We start from the raw sequence: 20,388 nt of genomic DNA on the forward strand, positions 1-20,388 counted from the left end.
TTCAGGCAGGTGATTATGTATACCTGAAAGTGTCTCCGATGAGGGGTCTAAAGAGGTTCAATGTCAAGGGAAAGCTAGCTCCAAGATATGTTGGTCCTTTCAAGATTTTGGAAAGGAAAGGAGAGGTGGCTTATGAGCTTGAGCTGCCTGCTAGTTTATCCAATGTGCACAATGTTTTCCATGTCTCCCAATTCAAGAAATGCTTGAGGGTGCCTGAGGAACTGGATTTACAGGATGATCTAACTTATGAAGAGAGTCCTATCAAAGTCCTGGACACAGCAGAGAGAATTACCAGGAGTAAAACTATCAGGTTGTGTAAAGTACAATGGAAACACCATTCTGAGGAAGAGGCAACCTGGGAAAGAGAAGATGATCTGAAATCCAAATACCCTCAGTTATTCTCTGGTTCATCCTAATCTCGAGGACGAGATTCTTTTAAGGGGGTAGGTTTATAACACTCCAAATTTTTGAATTTGAAATTTAGTTTGAATTTGATTTAATTTTGGGCTTAGTTTGAATTTTTGAGAATTATTAAATAATTTACAAAATTAAATAAAATTAAATATAAGGTAGAAAACTTGTTCATGTGCATTCATGCCGCTGCATTTATTTTTGTTTGACTTGCTTGCTTGTGCTTGAATTATTTTGTTGCAAGAAAGAAAAATAGAAGAAACTGTTTCTGTTAAAAAAAAGGAAAAAGGAGAGCACCCACCTGGGCCGATTCTCGGCCCAGCGCCCCGCACCCCTCCCCTCTCCCCACTCCCGCACGGCCCAGCAGCGGCCCAGCCGCAGCGCGCAGCCCGCAGCGCCCCCTGCCCCCGCCCGCAGCCGCTGACGCGTGGGCCCCGCAGGTGGGACCCACCGTCATCCCTAACCTCCCGTCCGAAACGGACGGGGAGTCCGCGCCGCCACCCCGGTTTCCGAGCCGCACGCGCACCCCGAGGTTCACCCTAGCCTATTTAAGGCGTCCCTCGGCCGCCCGCACCCCCCCTAAACCCTAGCCTCGCTCCCGAGCCGCCGCGTGTTCGTTTCGCCGAAACCCGCGCCGCCGCCGTCAACCTCGCCGCCGCCGCCGTCGCACTCCTCTCCGCGCTGCCGGTTTCGCGAAGGTGAGCCGCGCCCCGTCCTTGCCGCGTCGTGCCGACCCCGGTGGTGCCCTCGGCGTGCTCCGTCTCGCCCCGTAGGGCCGTGCCCGCGACCTCGTCAGCGGCGGCCATGGCGCCGCCGTCCCTGCCCGCCGCGCCGCCGCGGCCCCGCCGCTCGCCTCGCCCGCGCGCGGTCGACGATGGACTCGCGGCTCAGCGCCCGCGTGGCCGGTCCACCGCCCAGCGGCCTCCCCTGCCCCGTGCGCGCGGTCCACCGCGCACCCGTGGACCCGCCAACCGCCGGCCGCCACGTGGCCAGTCAATCTGGCCGACCAGCGCCCCCCTGCGTTTTTGCAAAAAAACCCCCTGGGTTTCTTTGAAATCAACCCGCGCTCCATTTAGTTCAAGTTTTATTTAAAATATGCACCTGCTTTTACAGTTTAGCCCCTGCACCCGTTGGTTTTTATATATTTAACCCAAATCCCTTTTTAATTCAGTTTTTAATTAGTTTTAATTACGAAAAATAGTTCAGTTTATCTACAGATTTGCCATCCAACTTGTTTTAGCCATAACTTTTGCATCGTAACTCCGATTTAGGTGATTCTGGTCGCTATAGTTTCGTTTCGTCGAGTAGAATACAGTGGTGCAGTTGCTTTCTGTTTTCGCATGCTTTGGTGTACTGTTTCTGATTAAGCTTGTTTGCTTGCATGTATTGTTCCTTTGATGATGATTGTCGCGTATAGCCAACGAGACGTTCGTGAAGGAAGAGGTTCAGGATCCCGCTGAATTCGAGCAACCCGACATCGATCAAGGCAAGTGCAGACACCGTTTGATCATTTTGAACCTACTCATTAATGTCATTTACTTTATATGCATGTGTCCAATGAATGCAAACCCTAAGGACATGATTAGCTTTACTTACTATTCCTTGTTCACCTAAGGTTATGTATATGGGTAGACTAGGCCATACTAGGTTTGCTTAGCTGCTCTACTCATCTTAAACACATGCCTAAACAAGTATTAATCTCTACTCAACTTGATGCTTAAACTGTGCTGAACCTTTGGTCACTGTGGCGATGGTGATGATGGATGCTCACGAGCATCGTGATGATGGTGGTGACAGGGGGAGCGGGTACCGTTGGTGGTCCGGTTTGCCGGGCGTACCCGTCTCTGCTCTCCGTAAGGACTTAGTCAGGGAGCGGCCCCCTGGGACTTACAGTGCAGCTCCAAGCTATATGGCTCTGGCTTGACTAATTATCAGGACCTCCGCTGGTAGGGTGTTACTTTCCGGGTAGGCGTAAGGAATATAGCTTGGGTATTCATATTAAGAGGTCGGTCAGTTCGAGGTCCCATTGCTATGGGCACGGCTGCCGCGCGCCCTGGCAAAAACTTACGAGTGGCATCCTATTAGTTGGACCCTGTGAAAGGTCTCGTAGTGAAACCCTGCCTGCTCACCTTGGTAGTGTTTTGGGGAGTCATGACCCTGGGCAAATGGTAATCACGACTTGGAGTGAACGTGCACACCTCTGCAGAGTGTAAAACTGATATATCAGCCGTGCTCACGGTCACGAGCGGCCCAGACCCTCACTTGATGAGCAAATTGGATTCACTGGATACTTGGAGATGGAGCTTGGCGAGGTTGCTACCTCGTGTTTTGGCGGAATGGCTATTCCGCGTTGGCAGGATTGCTATCCTGTGTTAATAATTAGGGTCAATCCCTGGACTTCTATAATTATTAGGATAGTCATTTAAAAGATGCTAATTACTACTTACACTAATTAAGGGTTGGGTTTATGCGACTCATAATTAGTAATAGGTTGTTCTAATAATAGTCATAATTAAAAGTGATCAACTAAAATGCTAGCGCAGTCAAACCAAGTCAGCTTTACCTTGTTTTAAGCCTTGCATGTCATTACTTTCCGTCTGTGCTTGCTGAGTTCGACATGAGCTCACCCTTGCTATAATCATTAAAGGTTGCTCGGACGATCAGGAGTACAATTGTGATTTCCCTGAGGACTACCCTGAGTCTCCCGGTTGTTAGGCTCGTGTGGTTCTGCCGTCGACCTTCCTGTGGCAAGGTGGACCTGCTGCGTCGGCGTCTAGTTTCCCTTTTATTTATGGAACATTTTAGCTTATGTTTCCCCTTCGCACTTTGATAAACATTTGGCTTGTAATAATGGTACTTTTACTCTCATTTATGTAATTCGTTTGAACACTGTGTTTTGTACCATTGATGATGTCGGTCCATGTGTGTGAATTTAAGATCCTGGCGCACATGTGATTTGGCACCCGAATGCTCTCTTACATCCGGGTGTGACAGAAACCTTCTGGAGTTTGATGCCTTCAGCGTCTGGTAGAGTTTCTTGGATGATGTTTCAGAGGTCTGCATCGAATATATAGGATGAGACAAAAATATTTGGTTATATAATATTTAAGGCATGAATTTTAATAGTAAATCTTGTTTTGTATTTTACCGTAGCGTTAGCACGGGCACTATACTAGTTAGTACGTTGTAGCACTGCACAACAGCACAAGTGGAGGGGAGCTTGATGACTATTCTAGAAAGAATACAATTGGCCGGATATCTTCCCTAATTTGCAAGAATATAGATTTTTGTGGAAAATAATACCCTTCAATAACCTCTTCAATTGGATATCCAAATGGATGTAATATGACATTATCAGTGGTCAAGATCATGTTTCAGGTACCATATCAAAATTTAAAGGATCTCTTCTGTTACTAGAAAATATACTAAGAAAGTAGTAGGGATGGCCGCATTTGCTAACACCATGAACGAATTTCCCTTAGGCCTTGTTTACTTCCACCCAAAAATCTAAAATTTTTAAAGATTTCTGATCGCATCGAATCTTTAGACGCATGCATGGAGTATTAAATGTAGACGAAAATAAAAACTAATTGCACAGTTTGGTCGAAATTGACGAGACGAATCTTTTAAGCCTAGTTAGTCCATGTTGGACAATAATTACCACAAACAAACGAAAGTGCTACAGTGTCGCGAAATTTTTCTCTTCACGAACTAAACAAGGCCTTGGGGTTCGAGAAGCTGCGACTGCGACGGCGAGGTACAGTAGTACATAGTAGCAGTTCCAGAAAGAATACAATTAGATATCTTCTCTATAAAAATTTATAGGAATAAAGATTTTAGTGGAAAAAGACCCTCAATTAGCCTTTTCAATATCTAAATATAGATATATTATCTAATCCGATTTCTCCTAGTCAAAGTTGGAGAGCTAGTATGACTCTCTTGACTAAAAATTATTGAAGAATACAAAGATATAGAAAATGGTTTTTAGTCAAATGGCTCTCCAAATCATAATTTAAATAGTCGATTTTAAATATGATTCTGAAGATACTTTAATGTTGCCTTTGTAGAGCAAAGTCAAAGACAAGTCTGACAGCCCCAACGTTCTTTTTGGAAGTGGTATTAATTTTTTTTTTGTTTTGTTTTGGGGGCCGAAGACACGTTTGGGGTGAAAGCTAAATATTGTTGTTTTGAGTCATCGTCTTATACAAGCCAAGTTAAACCGTGTTGATAATGCCCTAGTAGGTCATGGGCAATAAAAATATTTCACAAAAGGAACTATCTACTCAACAATCGAGTGCTCGACACTCGATTTTTCTCGGATCCTCCACTGTTCATCTTTCTCTCCGCCGCCGTGCCCCTTTACCCATCATGGCCACGGTGGCCTCCATCTTCCTCTCCCCCCGATCTCTGGCTTCTGCAACGACCTTTGGCCATGGCGCCCTGCTCCAGCCTGGTCTGCCGCCTCTACCGCCGCCAGGGCTCCTAACCGCATAGCCGACCTACTTTCTCTCGAGCCCTCTTCTATGCTGAATGGACTTGGAAAAGAAGAGGTGAAGGTGCCGGGGAGAGCTCGCTGAAAATTGAGTGTTGAGAGAGAAAAGGAACAACCGAGTACTATTATTTAGCAATTCTATCACGAAATAATCATGAATGTAAGATGACATACATCAGTGGTCAAAATCATGTAGTATGTTTCAGCTGGTACCATATCAACATCGATCTAGAATGAATCTCTCATGTAATTAGAAAATACTTAGAAAAAAGTAGCAGGGATGGCCCCGCATTTGTTGACACCGTGAACCGATTTCCCTTTCCAGGAAGGTAGGTGTACAGGAGTACTGTACATAGTAGAGCCTGATGGAGTGACTGTTCCAGCAAGCCGTGTGTGTGATTGTAATCGTACGATCCAATACCTCGCGCAAGAAGCCAGGAAGAGATATGTGGACTCGAAACGACGAGGGCCCATTGGATATTTTTAGGCAAGCAAGGAGCCGACCCCACCCCACCCTCCGTGGCGACCACTGGCTCCATCGATCGCGCGAACCGGACGACAATAATTGCGGGCTGGCCGTTTCCGTCCTGTCCGCATCGGGCACGTGCCACGAACCCGACGGCCGCGCGCGGGGTGCTCAGCTCACCGTTGATTTGGTTTGCCCGGTTGTGTGTGGATTGTGTGGCTCCGGTGGGCCTCCTGTTTCTCCTGAATGGCCGGCCCGCCCGCCCATGCAAACAAACGTGGGCCTCCACGAGTCGACATACACAGTTTCTTGATACTAGTGGGCCTGCTTGTTCGACACAAATTATCTTTCACGGGCTTGGTTAAATTGACTAGAATGCATAGGCCGATGGGAAAGGAGTCAAACTCGTCTCGTCGTTTGTGATGCGATGGCCGACAGTTACGCGCCGTTTGTAGTAACTATTTTCTTTTTTGGTTATGGTCGTCGGCTGTGAATTGTGATTATTTGGCGACAGTTCTCGCGTCGATAGTGACGGGATGGCGTAACTCTCTCTCTCACACACACCCGCGTGTCAAAAGCACAGGAAATCGGCCATATCGATCCCTTTAATTAACTGTAAAAAAGAAAAACTAATCTGCCATCCCGTCACAAAACGACGCAGCTTTGGCCTCGTCGAATCGAAAGAGAGAGCCGTCGTCTGTCACGTAGCCCCACGGTCATGAATTATTGGACGCCGCGGAGACCCAAGCGTGTGCCGCTGCAGCGTGCACGTAGGCGTGTAGCGCTCACGGTCACGGGCAATGCAATGAAGGCGTAGCGCTAGCTCCACAAATTGTAGAGCGACGACCGTACCCTGTTAGGAAACGAACTAGTAATGGGAGGTGGTTCTGCGTTCTTTTCAGGGAGGTTGATCGATCCATGACACAAAACCCCCGCGTCCCTCCCCTTTCACACTTAGTATAACGTGAACCTAAGATTTTGATTCGATCGATTATCATGACAAGGGGGGGAAGAGGGATGATATGAATTTGGTGTATAGTACTTACGTGTGCCCACAAACTTCATTGTCCAATTGGTATGATCCGTGGAATTCTTCTTGGATCAATATACTGTATTACAGCTCGATCCAGCTAACAAAAGTTTCCTTTTGTGTGTTAGACTTCCCTTTGCGTGCCCATCCATATATAGCACCTGCAAACTGATAAGGGGTTAAATCCACCACCTAGCTACTCAATTAATTAATGTTGGTCTTTCAACCTAACTCACTTCAATTCATCAATTAGTAGAACCATGAGTTTGCTACAATCATGAGTTTGTATAAAAATGTCGTATACGTAAGTTTGAATAAAATATATAAATCACGTAAAAAGTTGGGCCCTAGATTTAAATTTATTGCCCACCCCTTAAAACCATTTTCAAGGCCGGTCAGAGATGGAGCATTTCACGCAAAACCAATTTTAAGGCACCATATCCATACACGAAAATAGTTCCGGTTTCTTGTTTTGCTGGTCAGAAGCACTCCTCGGCCCGTTCACAGAGCTGATGGGATTGGAGAAGCCGGTGCGGGAGCCGCAACGTGGATACAAATGTCATCCTTCCAAATGATCAAAAATAGAAGTTGATTAGACCTTTGATCATGTTGCAACGAATAATAGGGACAGGAAAAATTACATTGATATCGATCTCATAGCACGATTAAAATCAGGAAGCAGGCGCTACTCTTTGACAGCGAACAGCTGCAAGAGTTACAGAAAAGGATGGTTGGCATTGAGGGCTTAAGAATTTCCCCCCACCTGGGACCATGTAGAGCTCACTCCTTGATTTTCCCTAGTGCAGTCCGTGTTGTACTTGTGGAGTTTCTAAGAGTCATCGCATTTCTTTGCAATAATACAATACAGCATGTACATGCTCAGCATTGCTTATCTGGACCATCCAAGTGTGCTCTGAGATTCGTGCTGCTGCACTTCTCTCAACTGTGTTCACACTTCTCTACACTGTTTCACACATCTCGATGCATATTCAACGGTGTAGATAAGCAATGCCCAGCATATAGACTTCAAAAAACTGCGTTCATTTCTTTGTTTCCATACGCACCAGAGTGTCAAGATTGCTAAGGTGTGCATCATATATGGTTGCTAGCTGAGATAAGATAGTTCAGCATTAAAGAATGTGATTATTACCTTAATCAATGGTTTTGTTAAGCATTTTTTATTTTGTCAAATTTAGATGGTTAAAGTTCCTTCTATCGAGATAGCAAGGTTCATTGCAGTGGAACCTACCTACTAAAGTTCAAGTCCTCGACTTATCATTAGTGCTCGCATTTTTTTGGATTTATTCTAGAATTTAACGTCATTATGCTTTCAGTGCTAGGCAACGAGACGTCTATGGTGACTTTGTTAATCTCGAGATGTGCCGGTACAATATTTTTGAAGTGTTCATGAGGAGTAGGGTTTGCGTATATATTTTCATAAAGATGAGTGTGTATTAAGCGTCTACATCTGTACTTATTTGTACTTGCATAATTTGAAAAAAAAAAGATAGCAAGAGCAGTAAAAATTGGTTGTTCAACAAGCATACAAATCAAAACTTTTCTCTTATTTTAATATTTTCATATGGCCCCTCATGTCAAACTTTGATGGATAAAGCTCGATCTATTTATGCAAGCTAGTTATGATGTAAAAAGATTTCTCCTTTTATATGCATGATTTAGGAATTGGGATTTAGTATTTTAGTGCTGCTTCTTTTCAACTAACATGCATGAGCTGGAGCCTGAGAAAAGAGGATGAAGCCTTTTTATATGCATCATGTTGTCGATCCTCTTTATTAACATATTGAAACAACATAATCACGTCATCCCTGGCAAAATATCCAGCATCCCCGGCCCGCCCCCACATTCCAGTTCCGTTCCATGCATAAATAGGAGTACAGTATAATATAACCATGAATCAAATCATAGCCAATGGGCAATTGCCCATAACCCTAACAACAACAACTACTACTACGTACGTGGCGCGGCAAACCAGCAAGGACAGGAGGCACAGGTTTCAACGGGGCGGCCGCGAGTCAGCAGGAAGGAAGTAATAACGCTGAAAAGCGCCGCCAATCAATGCCGACGCGGACCCTACCGCTACCGGCCGGCCGGCTCCTCCCCATTCCCCACGCCCACGGGAGGGAGGGCTACCTGACCTCTCTCGCTCACTCACCTGCGTGCCGATTGCAAAATTAATGGCGGCGAATGCTGCGTGCAACTGACCCGACCCGACCGGCCGCGGATGACCGCTACTCGTAGCTGCACCGAGCAATCCGAGACCCGAGGAGCAATCCGATCCGTACTTGGCTCTGGCTGCGTGGACACGCATGGAACTGGAAGCCGGCCGCGCGTCAAAACTGAAAGGCTGCTGCTTCATGCATGGCCTTAATTTGTTACTACGCTCAGTTGAGATACCGGCACGGCAGCTCCAGCTATCTTGAGAGTTGCCTCTCTCTCGGCCTGTCCTGCACCAGCCACACCACACGGCACCCCACAGCCAGTAGAAATTGATCGAGACGACGACGACGACAACAACAACAGTCACCAGCACGCCGCGGCCGCGCGCGTCGCAATCCGGTTGGGTTTCAGGCGTCATAACTCTAAGCAGTGGAGCTGCAGGTGGGGATCGGCCGGGCCGGTGCAGTGGTGCGGCTGGCCTGGAGCGATCCTTGACCGACCCACCGACGATCGACCCCTGCTGTTGCTCCGCGTCATTCCTAACGCGCGCCCCAACTGCATCCCTTGGCCGCGGCCGGACCAAAGCTAGGTACATGTATGCATGTATAAAGCCATGCCGCGCCGATCGATGCAGCGTGCATGACCGCTTAAGGGACACAAACTGTCCTGTCCTGTCCTGTCCACAGTACGTCCACACACGCCTTCATTTCATCGGCTGCCTCACGGACGACCGAGTCTACAAAAAGCACAACATAGGCAGGAGTAGGGGCAGCCGTGAGCTGAGCTGAGGGAACGACACGTACGACGGCAGAGTCGTTGCTAGCCGGCCGGCCGCCGGAGCTAGATCTCCACCAGCATCTCGATCGCCGACGACGACATGGGTGCCGCGCTCTTGGCTTCTTGGCCATGGGACAACCTCGGCTTCTACAAGGTACGTACGTACGTACGTACGATATATACGACGCCAAGCATGCACCTAGCAAGCTAGCTCTTGGGGGGGATGATCGACATCGATTCGCTTTGTTGCTTAATAAAACCTCTTTGCATGCATGCATGCAGTACGTCCTGTACGGCCCGCTGGTGGGCAAGGCGGTGGCGTCACGGGCGTGGGAGGCGGCGAGCCCCGACCGCTGGATCCTCGTCCTCCTCCTCCTCTTCGGCCTCCGTGCACTCACCTACCAGCTCTGGAGCTCCTTCAGCAACATGCTCTTCGCCACGCGCCGCCGCCGCGTCGTCCGCCACGGCGTCGACTTCCACCAGATCGACAAGGAGTGGGACTGGTATGTCGTCGTAGCCATCGATCGGAACATCTATCTATCTTGCCATCTTGGCTAACTAGCTAGCTCTTGATGATCGATCCATACTGTAATAATCAATCAACGCACGCCGGCCGTGCATGCATATGCAGGGACAACTTCCTGATCCTGCACGTCCTGATGGCGGCCACGGCGGTGTACGCGTTCCCGTCGCTGCGCCACCTCCCGCTCTGGCCGGACGACGCCCGTGGCCTCGCCGTGGCGGTCCTCGTGCACGCCGCGGCCACCGAGCCCCTGGCGTACTTGGCGCACAGGGCGTTCCACCACGGGGCCAGCGGCCGCCTCTACGCCCGCTACCACGCGCTGCACCACTCCACACCGGTGCCGCAGCCCTTCACGGCGGGCCTCGCCACGCCGCTGGAGCACATGGCGCTGGGCGCGCTCATGGCGCTGCCCCTCGCGGCCGCGTGCGCCGCCGGCTCGGGATCCGTCGCGCTCGCCTTCGCCTACGTGCTCGGCTTCGACTTCCTCCGCGCCATGGGACACTGCAACGTCGAGGTCGTCCCCAGCTCGCTCTTCCGGGCGGTCCCGGTCCTCAGATACCTTATCTACACCCCGACGTACGTGTGTTAATTGCCTCTCATGCATCTCTCTCACTCCCGGCTCGATCCATCGCTTATTTTTTATTTTTTTTCCTTATTATTACAGTCGTATACGTCCTCAGTTCACGACGATTTGACTGCCCCCGCCTCGTAGGACGTAGGTTCATTTGATGATCATGACTGCTAACCGTGTGTGTGTGTGTGTGTGTGTGTGTGTGTGTGTGTGTGTGTGTGTGTGTGTGTGTGTGTGTGTGTGTGTGTGTGTGTGTGTGTGTGTGTACATACAAAAATATGTGTATCGATGATCTTTAGATGATAAAGAGAGGAAACAACAAAAATATCTTGATAGCGATGGAACTAGAAATGTGTATGCGCCACGCCTATATATGCATGACCTACGAAAAGATGCATGGTGTCACTAGCTGATTCGTACATCCAACAGAACTGTGCACGCGGTAGTCAAGGCAGGGAGTTTTTGCCCTATCATCTTTGTCTTCTCCAAACTCTCGACCTTTTGCTAGGTGTGCTAGTAATTAAGTAAATTGTTCTTAGTCTGATTGCTGTATCACATTTCGAGCTGTCTACGGCGCCTATTTGAAACATGAACGTGTACCGGACAAGCAGTTGCAGTGTTGTATGCATCTCGCTTTTATGGCTTGTGTGTTGTGGCGCACCAGCTTTCCTTCTAACAACCACCTTATTACCCTTATAATACCCGTCGTTGCTTGCTTCGTACTACTATCCTACGGCGTAGCAGTACAGTATCCCTCTAGAATCACGTGCTGAATGATGACTGGATGCTTTTTAACGACGTGATTCTGTGCCCAGGTGCTTCTGGCCAGATCAGAGAGGTGTCGTACGCACGTATAGTAGGTGCTGATGCATGCTGGCCCTTTTTTCTCTTGATGCTGCAGGTACCACGCGATCCACCACACCAAGAAGGAGGCCAATTTCTGTCTCTTCATGCCGCTGTTTGATCTGCTGGGTGGCACCATTGATCAGCAGTCGTGGGACATGCACAAGAAGATGAGCGCAGGTACACACACGTCTGGCTAGTTTTTGCTTATATAACATCCTTTTGGTTGTCAAATCTACGTTTATTATGGTGGTCCACGACATGCCAGCTACGTATATGGGTTCAAGAGATGACCTCCCGTGATATATATAGTCTGATACTCCTAATTAAGTAGTCCTAACTTTTTTTTTTAGAAAAGGAAGTAGTCCTAACTAGATGAGTAGACAGCCCAACTAGCCTGCTAGCTAGCTTCTAGCTTTAATCAATAAAATGCACTGGACCGGTACATGTATCTAACTGCATGCCCTCAACAATAATAAGCCCGAACACAACTACGACACGTTAAGCTGTTTGTAAGATTGATCAGTAGCTAGTGGTTAGTGGTACCTATCTACTAATTTATTTGCATTGCATGCAATTATTAAACATGAATGCCGCAACCCTAGTAGTACATTATCTTACTGCTATAGCTAGGAACAGAATCGAAGATGTATTGAATAAGTGAAAACTATAAAAATTCTAAAACATGGAAATTGATACTCTGAGAGGTTTGGAATGGAGGAAAAGAAATACAGGAACATGAGCACATAGCAAGAGCGAAAACAAAAATTCCTTCCCTTAGGTTGAAACGATGGTTTTAGTCTCCACTAATATGGTTTCCTTTCAACAAAAATTAACTCACCGTTCCTTTGTTCCAAACACTATGATGTACTAATTCCTTTTCTTTGGAAATTATTGTTTCAGAATTCCTTTGAAAGTTGTTTGACCAAACAGTAAATTACCTACTTGCCCTAAATCCAGTCCACTTGTGTAGTCATCCAGAAAAGATACCACAACAAGACAGGCAGTTAATAGATCGAATAGGACGTACTGCTGATTATTTTTGTTTCACATTAATTATTAGCAGAAGGTTCTAATTCGAGCTGGGAACACATATGGTTTCTAGAAATGGAATTAACCCAAGGCCCCAATAAGCTCATCTAGCTCCTCATAATTGATCGACACAACCCCTCAGCAATTCGTCGCCGGAGAAATTAAAAAAAAAACACTCGATATGACCAATTCATTTCTGTGGAGGACAGCGCATGCATGCCCAGATCGAAATAGGACATGATGCAGCGCCGAGACGGACACCTCACGGCCGGCCGCGGCCGGCGAAGAGATGAGCTCACTGTCAGTCGAAATCCCCGGTCAGCATCCGGCGGATGGGAGTGCGAGATGCCATCAGCCGCAATGAAGGCGCTAGCCTGGTGATTGGCGCGTACGTCGCCCTCGTTCCTCGCCGTCGCCGTCGCCACCCGTCCGTCTCTGAACCTCAACCTGGTATGGCCGAGTAGGAGGAGCGTAGGCGGTTGGGAACGGCCGGGCCCGGCGATCGCCGGCCGACGTGGCCCGATAGCGAGATCGATCAAACTGCACAGACAACCGCCGGGGCCAGCGGCGTCGTCCAGGTGTCGCCGGCCTAGCGCTAGCTGCGGGTCTGGCATGGCGATCGCGAGGTCGCCCGTCGCCGCCACCAGTAGGTGGGATGTCACTCACAACAGAATCGATCGGCAACGCTAGCTAGCGCTCCCCTGCTCTGCTCTGGCCGCTGCTGATATCCGTCCCGACGCCGACGCTTGTCGATCTGCTCTGATGCGACTCCTCGCTCGATGGAGCAGGTGTGGACGAGGTGCCGGACTTCGTGTTCCTGGCGCACGTGGTGGACGTGATGCAGTCGCTGCACGTGCCCTTCGTCCTGCGGACCTTCGCCTCCACGCCCTTCTCCGTGCAGCTCTTCCTGCTACCCATGTGGCCCTTCGCCTTCCTCGTCATGCTCGCCATGTGGGTCTGGTCCAAGACCTTCGTCATCTCCTGCTACAACCTCCGCGGACGGCTGCACCAGATTTGGGCCGTCCCCAGATACGGCTTCCAGGTCCGTGTTGTCTAATTGTCTTGTGTCTCATGTCATGTCATGATGGGGTGTGTGTGTGTGTGTGTTTTATCTTAATTTGCATATATTATTGCCTGCAGTACTTCTTGCCGTTTGCCAAGGACGGCATCAACAAGCAGATCGAGCTCGCCATCCTCAGGGCGGACAAGATGGGCGTCAAGGTCCTCAGCCTTGCAGCCCTAAACAAGGTAAATCAACGGAGCCTGAATCAGAATCAGCTAGCTGAACGGGGCTTGCCAATCTAATTAAGACATGGGATCGTGCATGGCCTTGTGCAGAACGAGGCGCTGAACGGCGGCGGCACGCTGTTCGTGAACAAGCACCCTGACCTGCGCGTGCGCGTCGTCCACGGCAACACGCTGACGGCGGCGGTGATCCTGAACGAGATCCCCAAGGGCACGACGGAGGTGTTCCTGACGGGCGCCACGTCCAAGCTCGGCAGGGCCATCGCGCTCTACCTGTGCAAGAAGAGGGTCCGCGTCATGGTATTTACGCATCCAGACCTGCCCTGCCCTGCCCCTGGTGTACACGCATCTCAACTATATATATATATATATATATATATATATATATATATATATATATATATATATATATATATATATATATATATATATATATATATATATATATATATATATATATATATATATATATATATATATATATATATATATATATATATATATATATATATATATATATATATATATATATATATATATATATATATATATATATATATATATATATATATATATATATATATATATATATATATATATATATATATATATATATATATATACTTTAATGAATGAATGAATTGCAGATGATGACCCTGTCGACGGAGCGGTTCCAGAAGATCCAGAAGGAGGCTCCGGCGGAGTTCCAGCAGTACCTGGTGCAGGTGACCAAGTACCGGGCGGCGCAGCACTGCAGGACGTGGATCGTGGGCAAGTGGCTGTCGCCGCGGGAGCAGCGGTGGGCGCCGCCGGGCACGCACTTCCACCAGTTCGTGGTGCCGCCCATCATCGGCTTCCGCAGGGACTGCACCTACGGCAAGCTCGCCGCCATGCGCCTCCCCAAGGACGTGCAGGGCCTGGGCGCCTGCGAGTACTCGCTCGAGCGCGGGGTGGTGCACGCGTGCCACGCCGGCGGCGTCGTCCACTTCCTCGAGGGCTACACGCACCACGAGGTGGGCGCCATCGACGTCCACCGCATCGACGTCGTCTGGGAGGCCGCGCTCAAGCACGGACTCCGGCCCGCATGATCCGTTTCCTGGGGGCCCGGCTCGACCGCCCTCTGTTGTAGTACGAACCAGGCCGATCGAAACGCACGGGCCTGGCTTTGTCACCTTCCTTCCCTTTGTTTTCCTTCCAAGTTCATCATTAGTTGGGTGTGAATTGGTGGTTCCTGGATATTCAATTTTCTTTTCTTTCTCTCTTCTTCCATCCACAATATGTATACTGTGAACTATACAATATATATATACACCATATACAAGAGATAAATTAAAGGATGTAATGAGAGAAAATACAAGGGCATATATATATATATATATATATATATATATATATATATATATATATATATATATATATATATATATATATATATATATATATATAAAATGTTGAAAGCACGCGGAAATATCGATATCTATATTCTCTCCACTAACCCTTCTATATATATTCTCTCCAGTAATGTGTTGCCCGGCAAATGGCCGGCCACAGAGCACACGAATCATCTATCCCACTGGATCCTCTCTATGCTCCTTGTGCATCCATCCCTCTCTAAGAGCAAGGTCAATAATAGAGCCTAGTACTTGGCTATAAGCCAAGTGATTAGAATCAAATTATACAATAAGTTGTCTCATATTTGTCTCTAAAACACATTCTCTTTCCTATTTCTTCTCACAACACTTGCTATTTTGGCCCATTACTACCTATGCATCCGTGTCCAGCTTGGTGCTTACATAAGAGTCAAGCTATCATCTCTCTCCTCTTTTTTCTCCTCCACATCAGCATTAGCTTGGCTATAAACTCATTATTGTACCTGCTCTAAGAAATGTGCACAACTATGACAAAAATTTATATTTTGAAATGGATCATTGGTGAGTGGCCTCGAGCGCTGACTATTACTCCCTCTCGCCCTGCTCATATGCGAAGCAAAATATCATCAAGAGACAAATATCATCACAAAACACTGGCGCCCCCCTCGCCCTACTCATATATGTGATGCTCTGTTTTAAAACTATAATGAATATCACTTTGTCATTAAACCAATGATTACAAGTTTGATATATACCATATCAACATCTGAGGTTGTTTATAAAATTTTAAATTTTAGATTTTAAATCCGTGAACTTAAAAAAATATTTTGAAACTCTAAGTAGTTTTTAAGAAAACATATCTCAATTTACAAAGTTATATATTGCATGAAGGGCTAGTAATTTGATGTAAAGTTTGTCTTCATCTAATTTTATATGAAAGAGCTATGGATTATATTTATATCAAAAAATGGTACAAAGAAAAAAAAACATGCACCACAGGGTGCTCGAACCAAGCAATACGTGCAAGTGCAAAGCACAGGGGACGGACAGGGCTCGCGCGGGATTTTTGGATTGGAGGCGGGAGTGCGTGGCGCAGCCAAGCCAGTGCTTAAGCGCCATGTGGCCGTGGGCCCAAGTGTCATAGTGTGTGAAAGAGGAAGAGAGAGGTGGCAGCAGGAATTTTGGAAGACCGTTGTTGAGGCCTTGTTTAGCCGTCACATCGAATCTTGCAGTATATACATAAAACATTTGATATAGATAAAAATAACTAATTACACAATTTGCTAATAATTTGTGAGAACGAATTTTTTGAGCCTAATTAGTTTATAATTGAACAATAATTGCCAAATACAAACAAAAATGTTACAGTAAGATAAAATTTTATCTTTTGCTTTGCACGCTCGGTGTTGTTTTTTCTTTCCTATCTGCTATATCAGTTTGGGCAGGGTGCCAACCCAACTTTGCCATGAACCTAGCTAGACCACGTAAAACCCAACGGCAGGGAGCCAGAGCGTGCATCTTCTCTGACAATGACGTGAGCTGCAGTTGCTACCACTGTAGATTGTTAGTACTGATGTTATCCCTGTTGAGCTCATGTTCATCCAGCTATCTTGGAAATGAAACCATGTACTTAATTTGGTGCTTAGTGGTTGTGGGGGTATAAACCCCTATACCCTTACGGCTAGACTTCGGCCAGAAAGCTTGGCCCATTACGAGACGAGTTCAAGGCTTTATCCGACAACCTGGAGTTTCGCACAAGGAAACAAGATGGGGAGATCAAGCAGGATTCTAGTCGGTTAGAATAGGAATTGATATCGAATTATCCATGTCAATTGTAACCGACTAGAATTAGTTTCCAGATCTGTAACCCTGCCCTCCAGACTATATAAGGAGGGGCAAGGGACCCCCCCTACGACATACGATTCTCTCAACACAAATCAATACAACCAGACGCAGGACGTAGGTATTACGCCAACTCGGCGGCCGAACCTGGATAAAAAGCTTGTCCGTGTCTTGCGTCACCATCGAGTTCGTAGTTTGCGCACCGTCTACCGATAAACTACTACCGTGAGTATACCCCAAGGTAGACTGCCGACTAGCTTTCGTCGACAGTGGCGCGCCAGGTAGGGGGTGTGCGTGCAACTTTTCCGGCGAACAAGATGGTCACGATCCCAGCTTCCGCGACCGTGCCCGAAGGCCTCACGTTCACCGTCGGCCAGATCACGTGGACGACGTGCAGCGGCGGCCTCACGACCACGGTTTCGAAAGAGATCCAGATCCAATCTGAGATCACGCCGTCTCCGACCACACGCGTGACGGCACCAAGCGCCCGACCACCGTTCCCACTCTACAAGGGAAAGAAGATCGACTGCTCGGACCTTCTCCAAGCGCTTGATCGCGCTGACTCCAAGCTACTCGAAGTTTCCCAACTAATAGACGGAGTTCTGCGTCGGCCCGACCAAGCTGCTCCAGCGGATTTTTTCAAATCCCGCCGGCCAACTCGTGTCGCCACACACGAACGGCTGGGAACGTCTCTGACGATAACCTCAACACCCTCAGGACGATCCGTCGAGCTCAAGAAGGAAGACTATCCTTGCGGCCTGAACAACTCGGCCTCTGTTTACTCACAGCACACCCAATCCGTTTTCAGCAAGGCGGGTTGGTCGCCGACAAGGAACAATCGTCACTACGTCAACATGGTGACAATCCGAGAACTACGGGACGGCCAGGTTTCCAGCACCAACTCAAGCACCGGTTCCGTCCCCACCGAGGTTATAAACACCGAAGACGAGGACTACGACTTGGATTTTCCTTCACACCCTCCGGGTTTCAACCGATTCCCGATATTCCCCCCCCCCCGGCGAGGGGATATTGTGTTCAATGTCAGCGCCGACGAACCGGTCGTTGATGGAGAAACAGATGACCAGAGGCAACTCCGCGAACAGCGTAACGCCGATCGCGCCCGACGACGCGCAGACGAGCAACAACAAATGCCACCAAATAATCTCAACGATGCCTTTGACATGGTCGGGGACCAGCCAGTCTACAAAACGCCAAGCGCCAACGTGGCTGTCGCCATGGCTAACCTAGATCGGCTTCCTGATACCCCCGAATGCCAGGGAGTCCGGACCAGCATCCGAGCACACCTGATCGCTGCAATGGGACAGACAGCCACTCTGCTCAAGAGAGTCCAGGACGTCTCTTATACGGAAGCCGCCTCCGACCAGACTAATCGAAGCCGGGCCTCACCCAGCAGGCGTCACCGCAGCCGCTCCCCCGACAACCGTCGAGGGGACTCACGGCGCGACGATGGTGGTCGGGACGCCGACGGTCACCGCAAGCAGAACCGCGTACGTGGCCAAGAAGTAAATCAGCACAGGGATCTCCGCCACAACATCCCTCCCAAAGATGCCCGGGACCGCATCAACAGGCGCGCCGCAGAGAGAGCAGTCCACGAAAACCTGCGCCGCATCGAGTACGATGCAACGCACGGTCCTCCGGGCCTAAGACAGTTCTCCTCACACCTCCGCCAGGTCGTGTGGCCCCGCAATTTCAAGCTCGAAAAACTTAAAAAATACGACGGCAAGGAAAATCCAGAGAACTGGATCACCCTCTATGAAATCGCCGTCCGATCAGCGGCAGGGGATGAGCACGTCATGGCTAACTACTTCCCCGTAGTCCTCGACCAGGCTGGTCATCAGTGGCTTCTCGGCTTGCCCGAGGACTCCTTCGACTCTTGGGAAGAGCTACGCCAGGCTTTCATCGACAACTTCATCGCCACATGCGAGCAGCCTGGAAACAAGTATGACCTTGAAAGGATAAGGGACAGGAAGAACGAACCTCTGCGCGATTACATCCGACGATTCTCGGATATGCGCCTCAAAATCCCGAAGATTTCCCATGACGAGGCCATCTCAGCCTTCATCAAGGGCCTGCGTTTCCACGAAGCGCTGAGGAACAAGCTGTTGCGTAAACGTCCAACAACGGTAGCAGAGCTCCTCGCCACGGCCAAAAATTACGCCGATGCCAATGACGCAGAAAAACTAATCCGAGACGATGCGAGAGGTCCCGACCAGCCTCCCCGGCGAGATGACGGTCGTGGTCGCTACGACAGTAGAAACCACCGCCGCTCCGACAACCGCGATCACCGAGAGGGTTGGGATCGGCGGCGCGACAGCCGCGACGACTTCAGAGGAAAGCGCCCTCGCGACTACGACCACGAAGTAAATACGGTCAAACGTCCCAATGGACGACGGGACTACCAAGAAGACTACAACAAAACGTTGAAGGGACCATGCCAACTACATCCAAAGTCCAATCATACCATGGAAGAGTGCCGCGTCCTCAAAAGTATCTATACACGGCGGGCCGCCCAAGACGACTCCGCCAAGAAAAATAACAAGCGTGACGGGCATGACCACGAAGATGAGGACGAGGACCAAGATAGGGACCCCCGACACCAGTACGTCAGCCCCACTGACGTGGTCCACTCCATTTTCGGGGGCAAGGTCTCCATTGAATCTAAGCGAGAAAGAAAGCTGTTAAAGAGAGCTTGCCTCAACATAGACAGCACAGACGGGCTGATCACAGACCCAAAATTCCCCCCGTGGTCCCACAGGGAGATCTCGTTCAGCAGGAAGGACCAGTGGGCCGCTATCCCAGAGCCGGGTCGTTTTCCCCTGATTCTGGACCTTTGCATCAACAGAATCAGATTCGAGCGCGTGCTCGTGGACGGGGGAAGCTCCATTGACATCCTCTTTCGCAACAGCCTGCCCGCCCTCAAGATATCTCCTGCACAACTAAAACCTTACGACGCCCAATTCTGGGGGGTTTTGCCAGGTCAAAGTTCAGTGCCTCTCGGACAGATAACATTGCCTGTCCAATTCGGCACACCCGACCACTTCCGGACGGAGTTCATCAACTTCGTAGTCGCGGATTTCGACGGGACCTATCACGCCATACTGGGCCGACCATCGCTGACAAAGTTCATGGCAGTCCCGCACTACTCATACCTAGTCCTTAAGATGCCCACGGAGAAGGGTGTCCTAACCGTCAGAGGCAACGTCTACACTGCGTACACCTGCGAAGAAGAAAGCTTCAAGATCACCGAGGCAATCGACCTCTCAATCCGCACGGCAGAAACAGCAAACCAAGCCGCACAGCTGCCTCCCGACCAGCTCCGACTACCCGAACAGGCGACAGCCAGGAAGAACTCAAAATCCAAGGAGTACAAAGAAGTGCAGCTGGTCGAAGGCAGCCCCGAGAAGACAGCCCTCATCGGGGCCAACCTGGATCCAAAATAGGAAGACGCGCTCGTCAGGTTTCTAAGGGACAACGTGAGCGTTTTCGCATGGAAACCCGCAGACATGCCCGGTGTCCCACGAAACCTGATCGAGCACTCCTTAAATGTCTCGAAGACCGCAAGACCAATCAAGCAAAAACTGCGACGG

At 48.9% G+C, this 20,388-nt stretch overlaps 1 protein-coding gene across 1 annotated transcript; it reads left to right on the forward strand.

The window, feature by feature from the left end:
• LOC8060280 (protein ECERIFERUM 3) lies at nt 9,186-14,905 on the forward strand. Its single transcript, XM_021454806.1, has 8 exons — nt 9,186-9,508; nt 9,637-9,857; nt 9,986-10,453; nt 11,350-11,471; nt 13,112-13,365; nt 13,464-13,571; nt 13,662-13,868; nt 14,216-14,905. Exons 1-8 carry the CDS (start codon nt 9,455-9,457, stop codon nt 14,654-14,656), a joined length of 1,875 nt encoding a protein of 624 aa, XP_021310481.1. The 5' UTR covers nt 9,186-9,454; the 3' UTR covers nt 14,657-14,905.

This window comes from Sorghum bicolor, chromosome 2, assembly GCF_000003195.3.
Source record: "Sorghum bicolor cultivar BTx623 chromosome 2, Sorghum_bicolor_NCBIv3, whole genome shotgun sequence".
In the NCBI taxonomy this organism is placed as follows: Eukaryota; Viridiplantae; Streptophyta; class Magnoliopsida; order Poales; family Poaceae; genus Sorghum; species Sorghum bicolor.

Coding starts and splice junctions, on each gene's coding strand:
- LOC8060280 (XM_021454806.1), top strand. CDS start 9,455: ATGGGTGCCGCGCTCTTGGCTTCTTGGCCATGGGACAACCTCGGCTTC. Junction 13,366..13,463: donor TCCCCAGATACGGCTTCCAG/GTCCGTGTTGTC, acceptor TATTGCCTGCAG/TACTTCTTGCCGTTTGCCAA. Junction 13,869..14,215: donor AGAAGAGGGTCCGCGTCATG/GTATTTACGCAT, acceptor AATGAATTGCAG/ATGATGACCCTGTCGACGGA.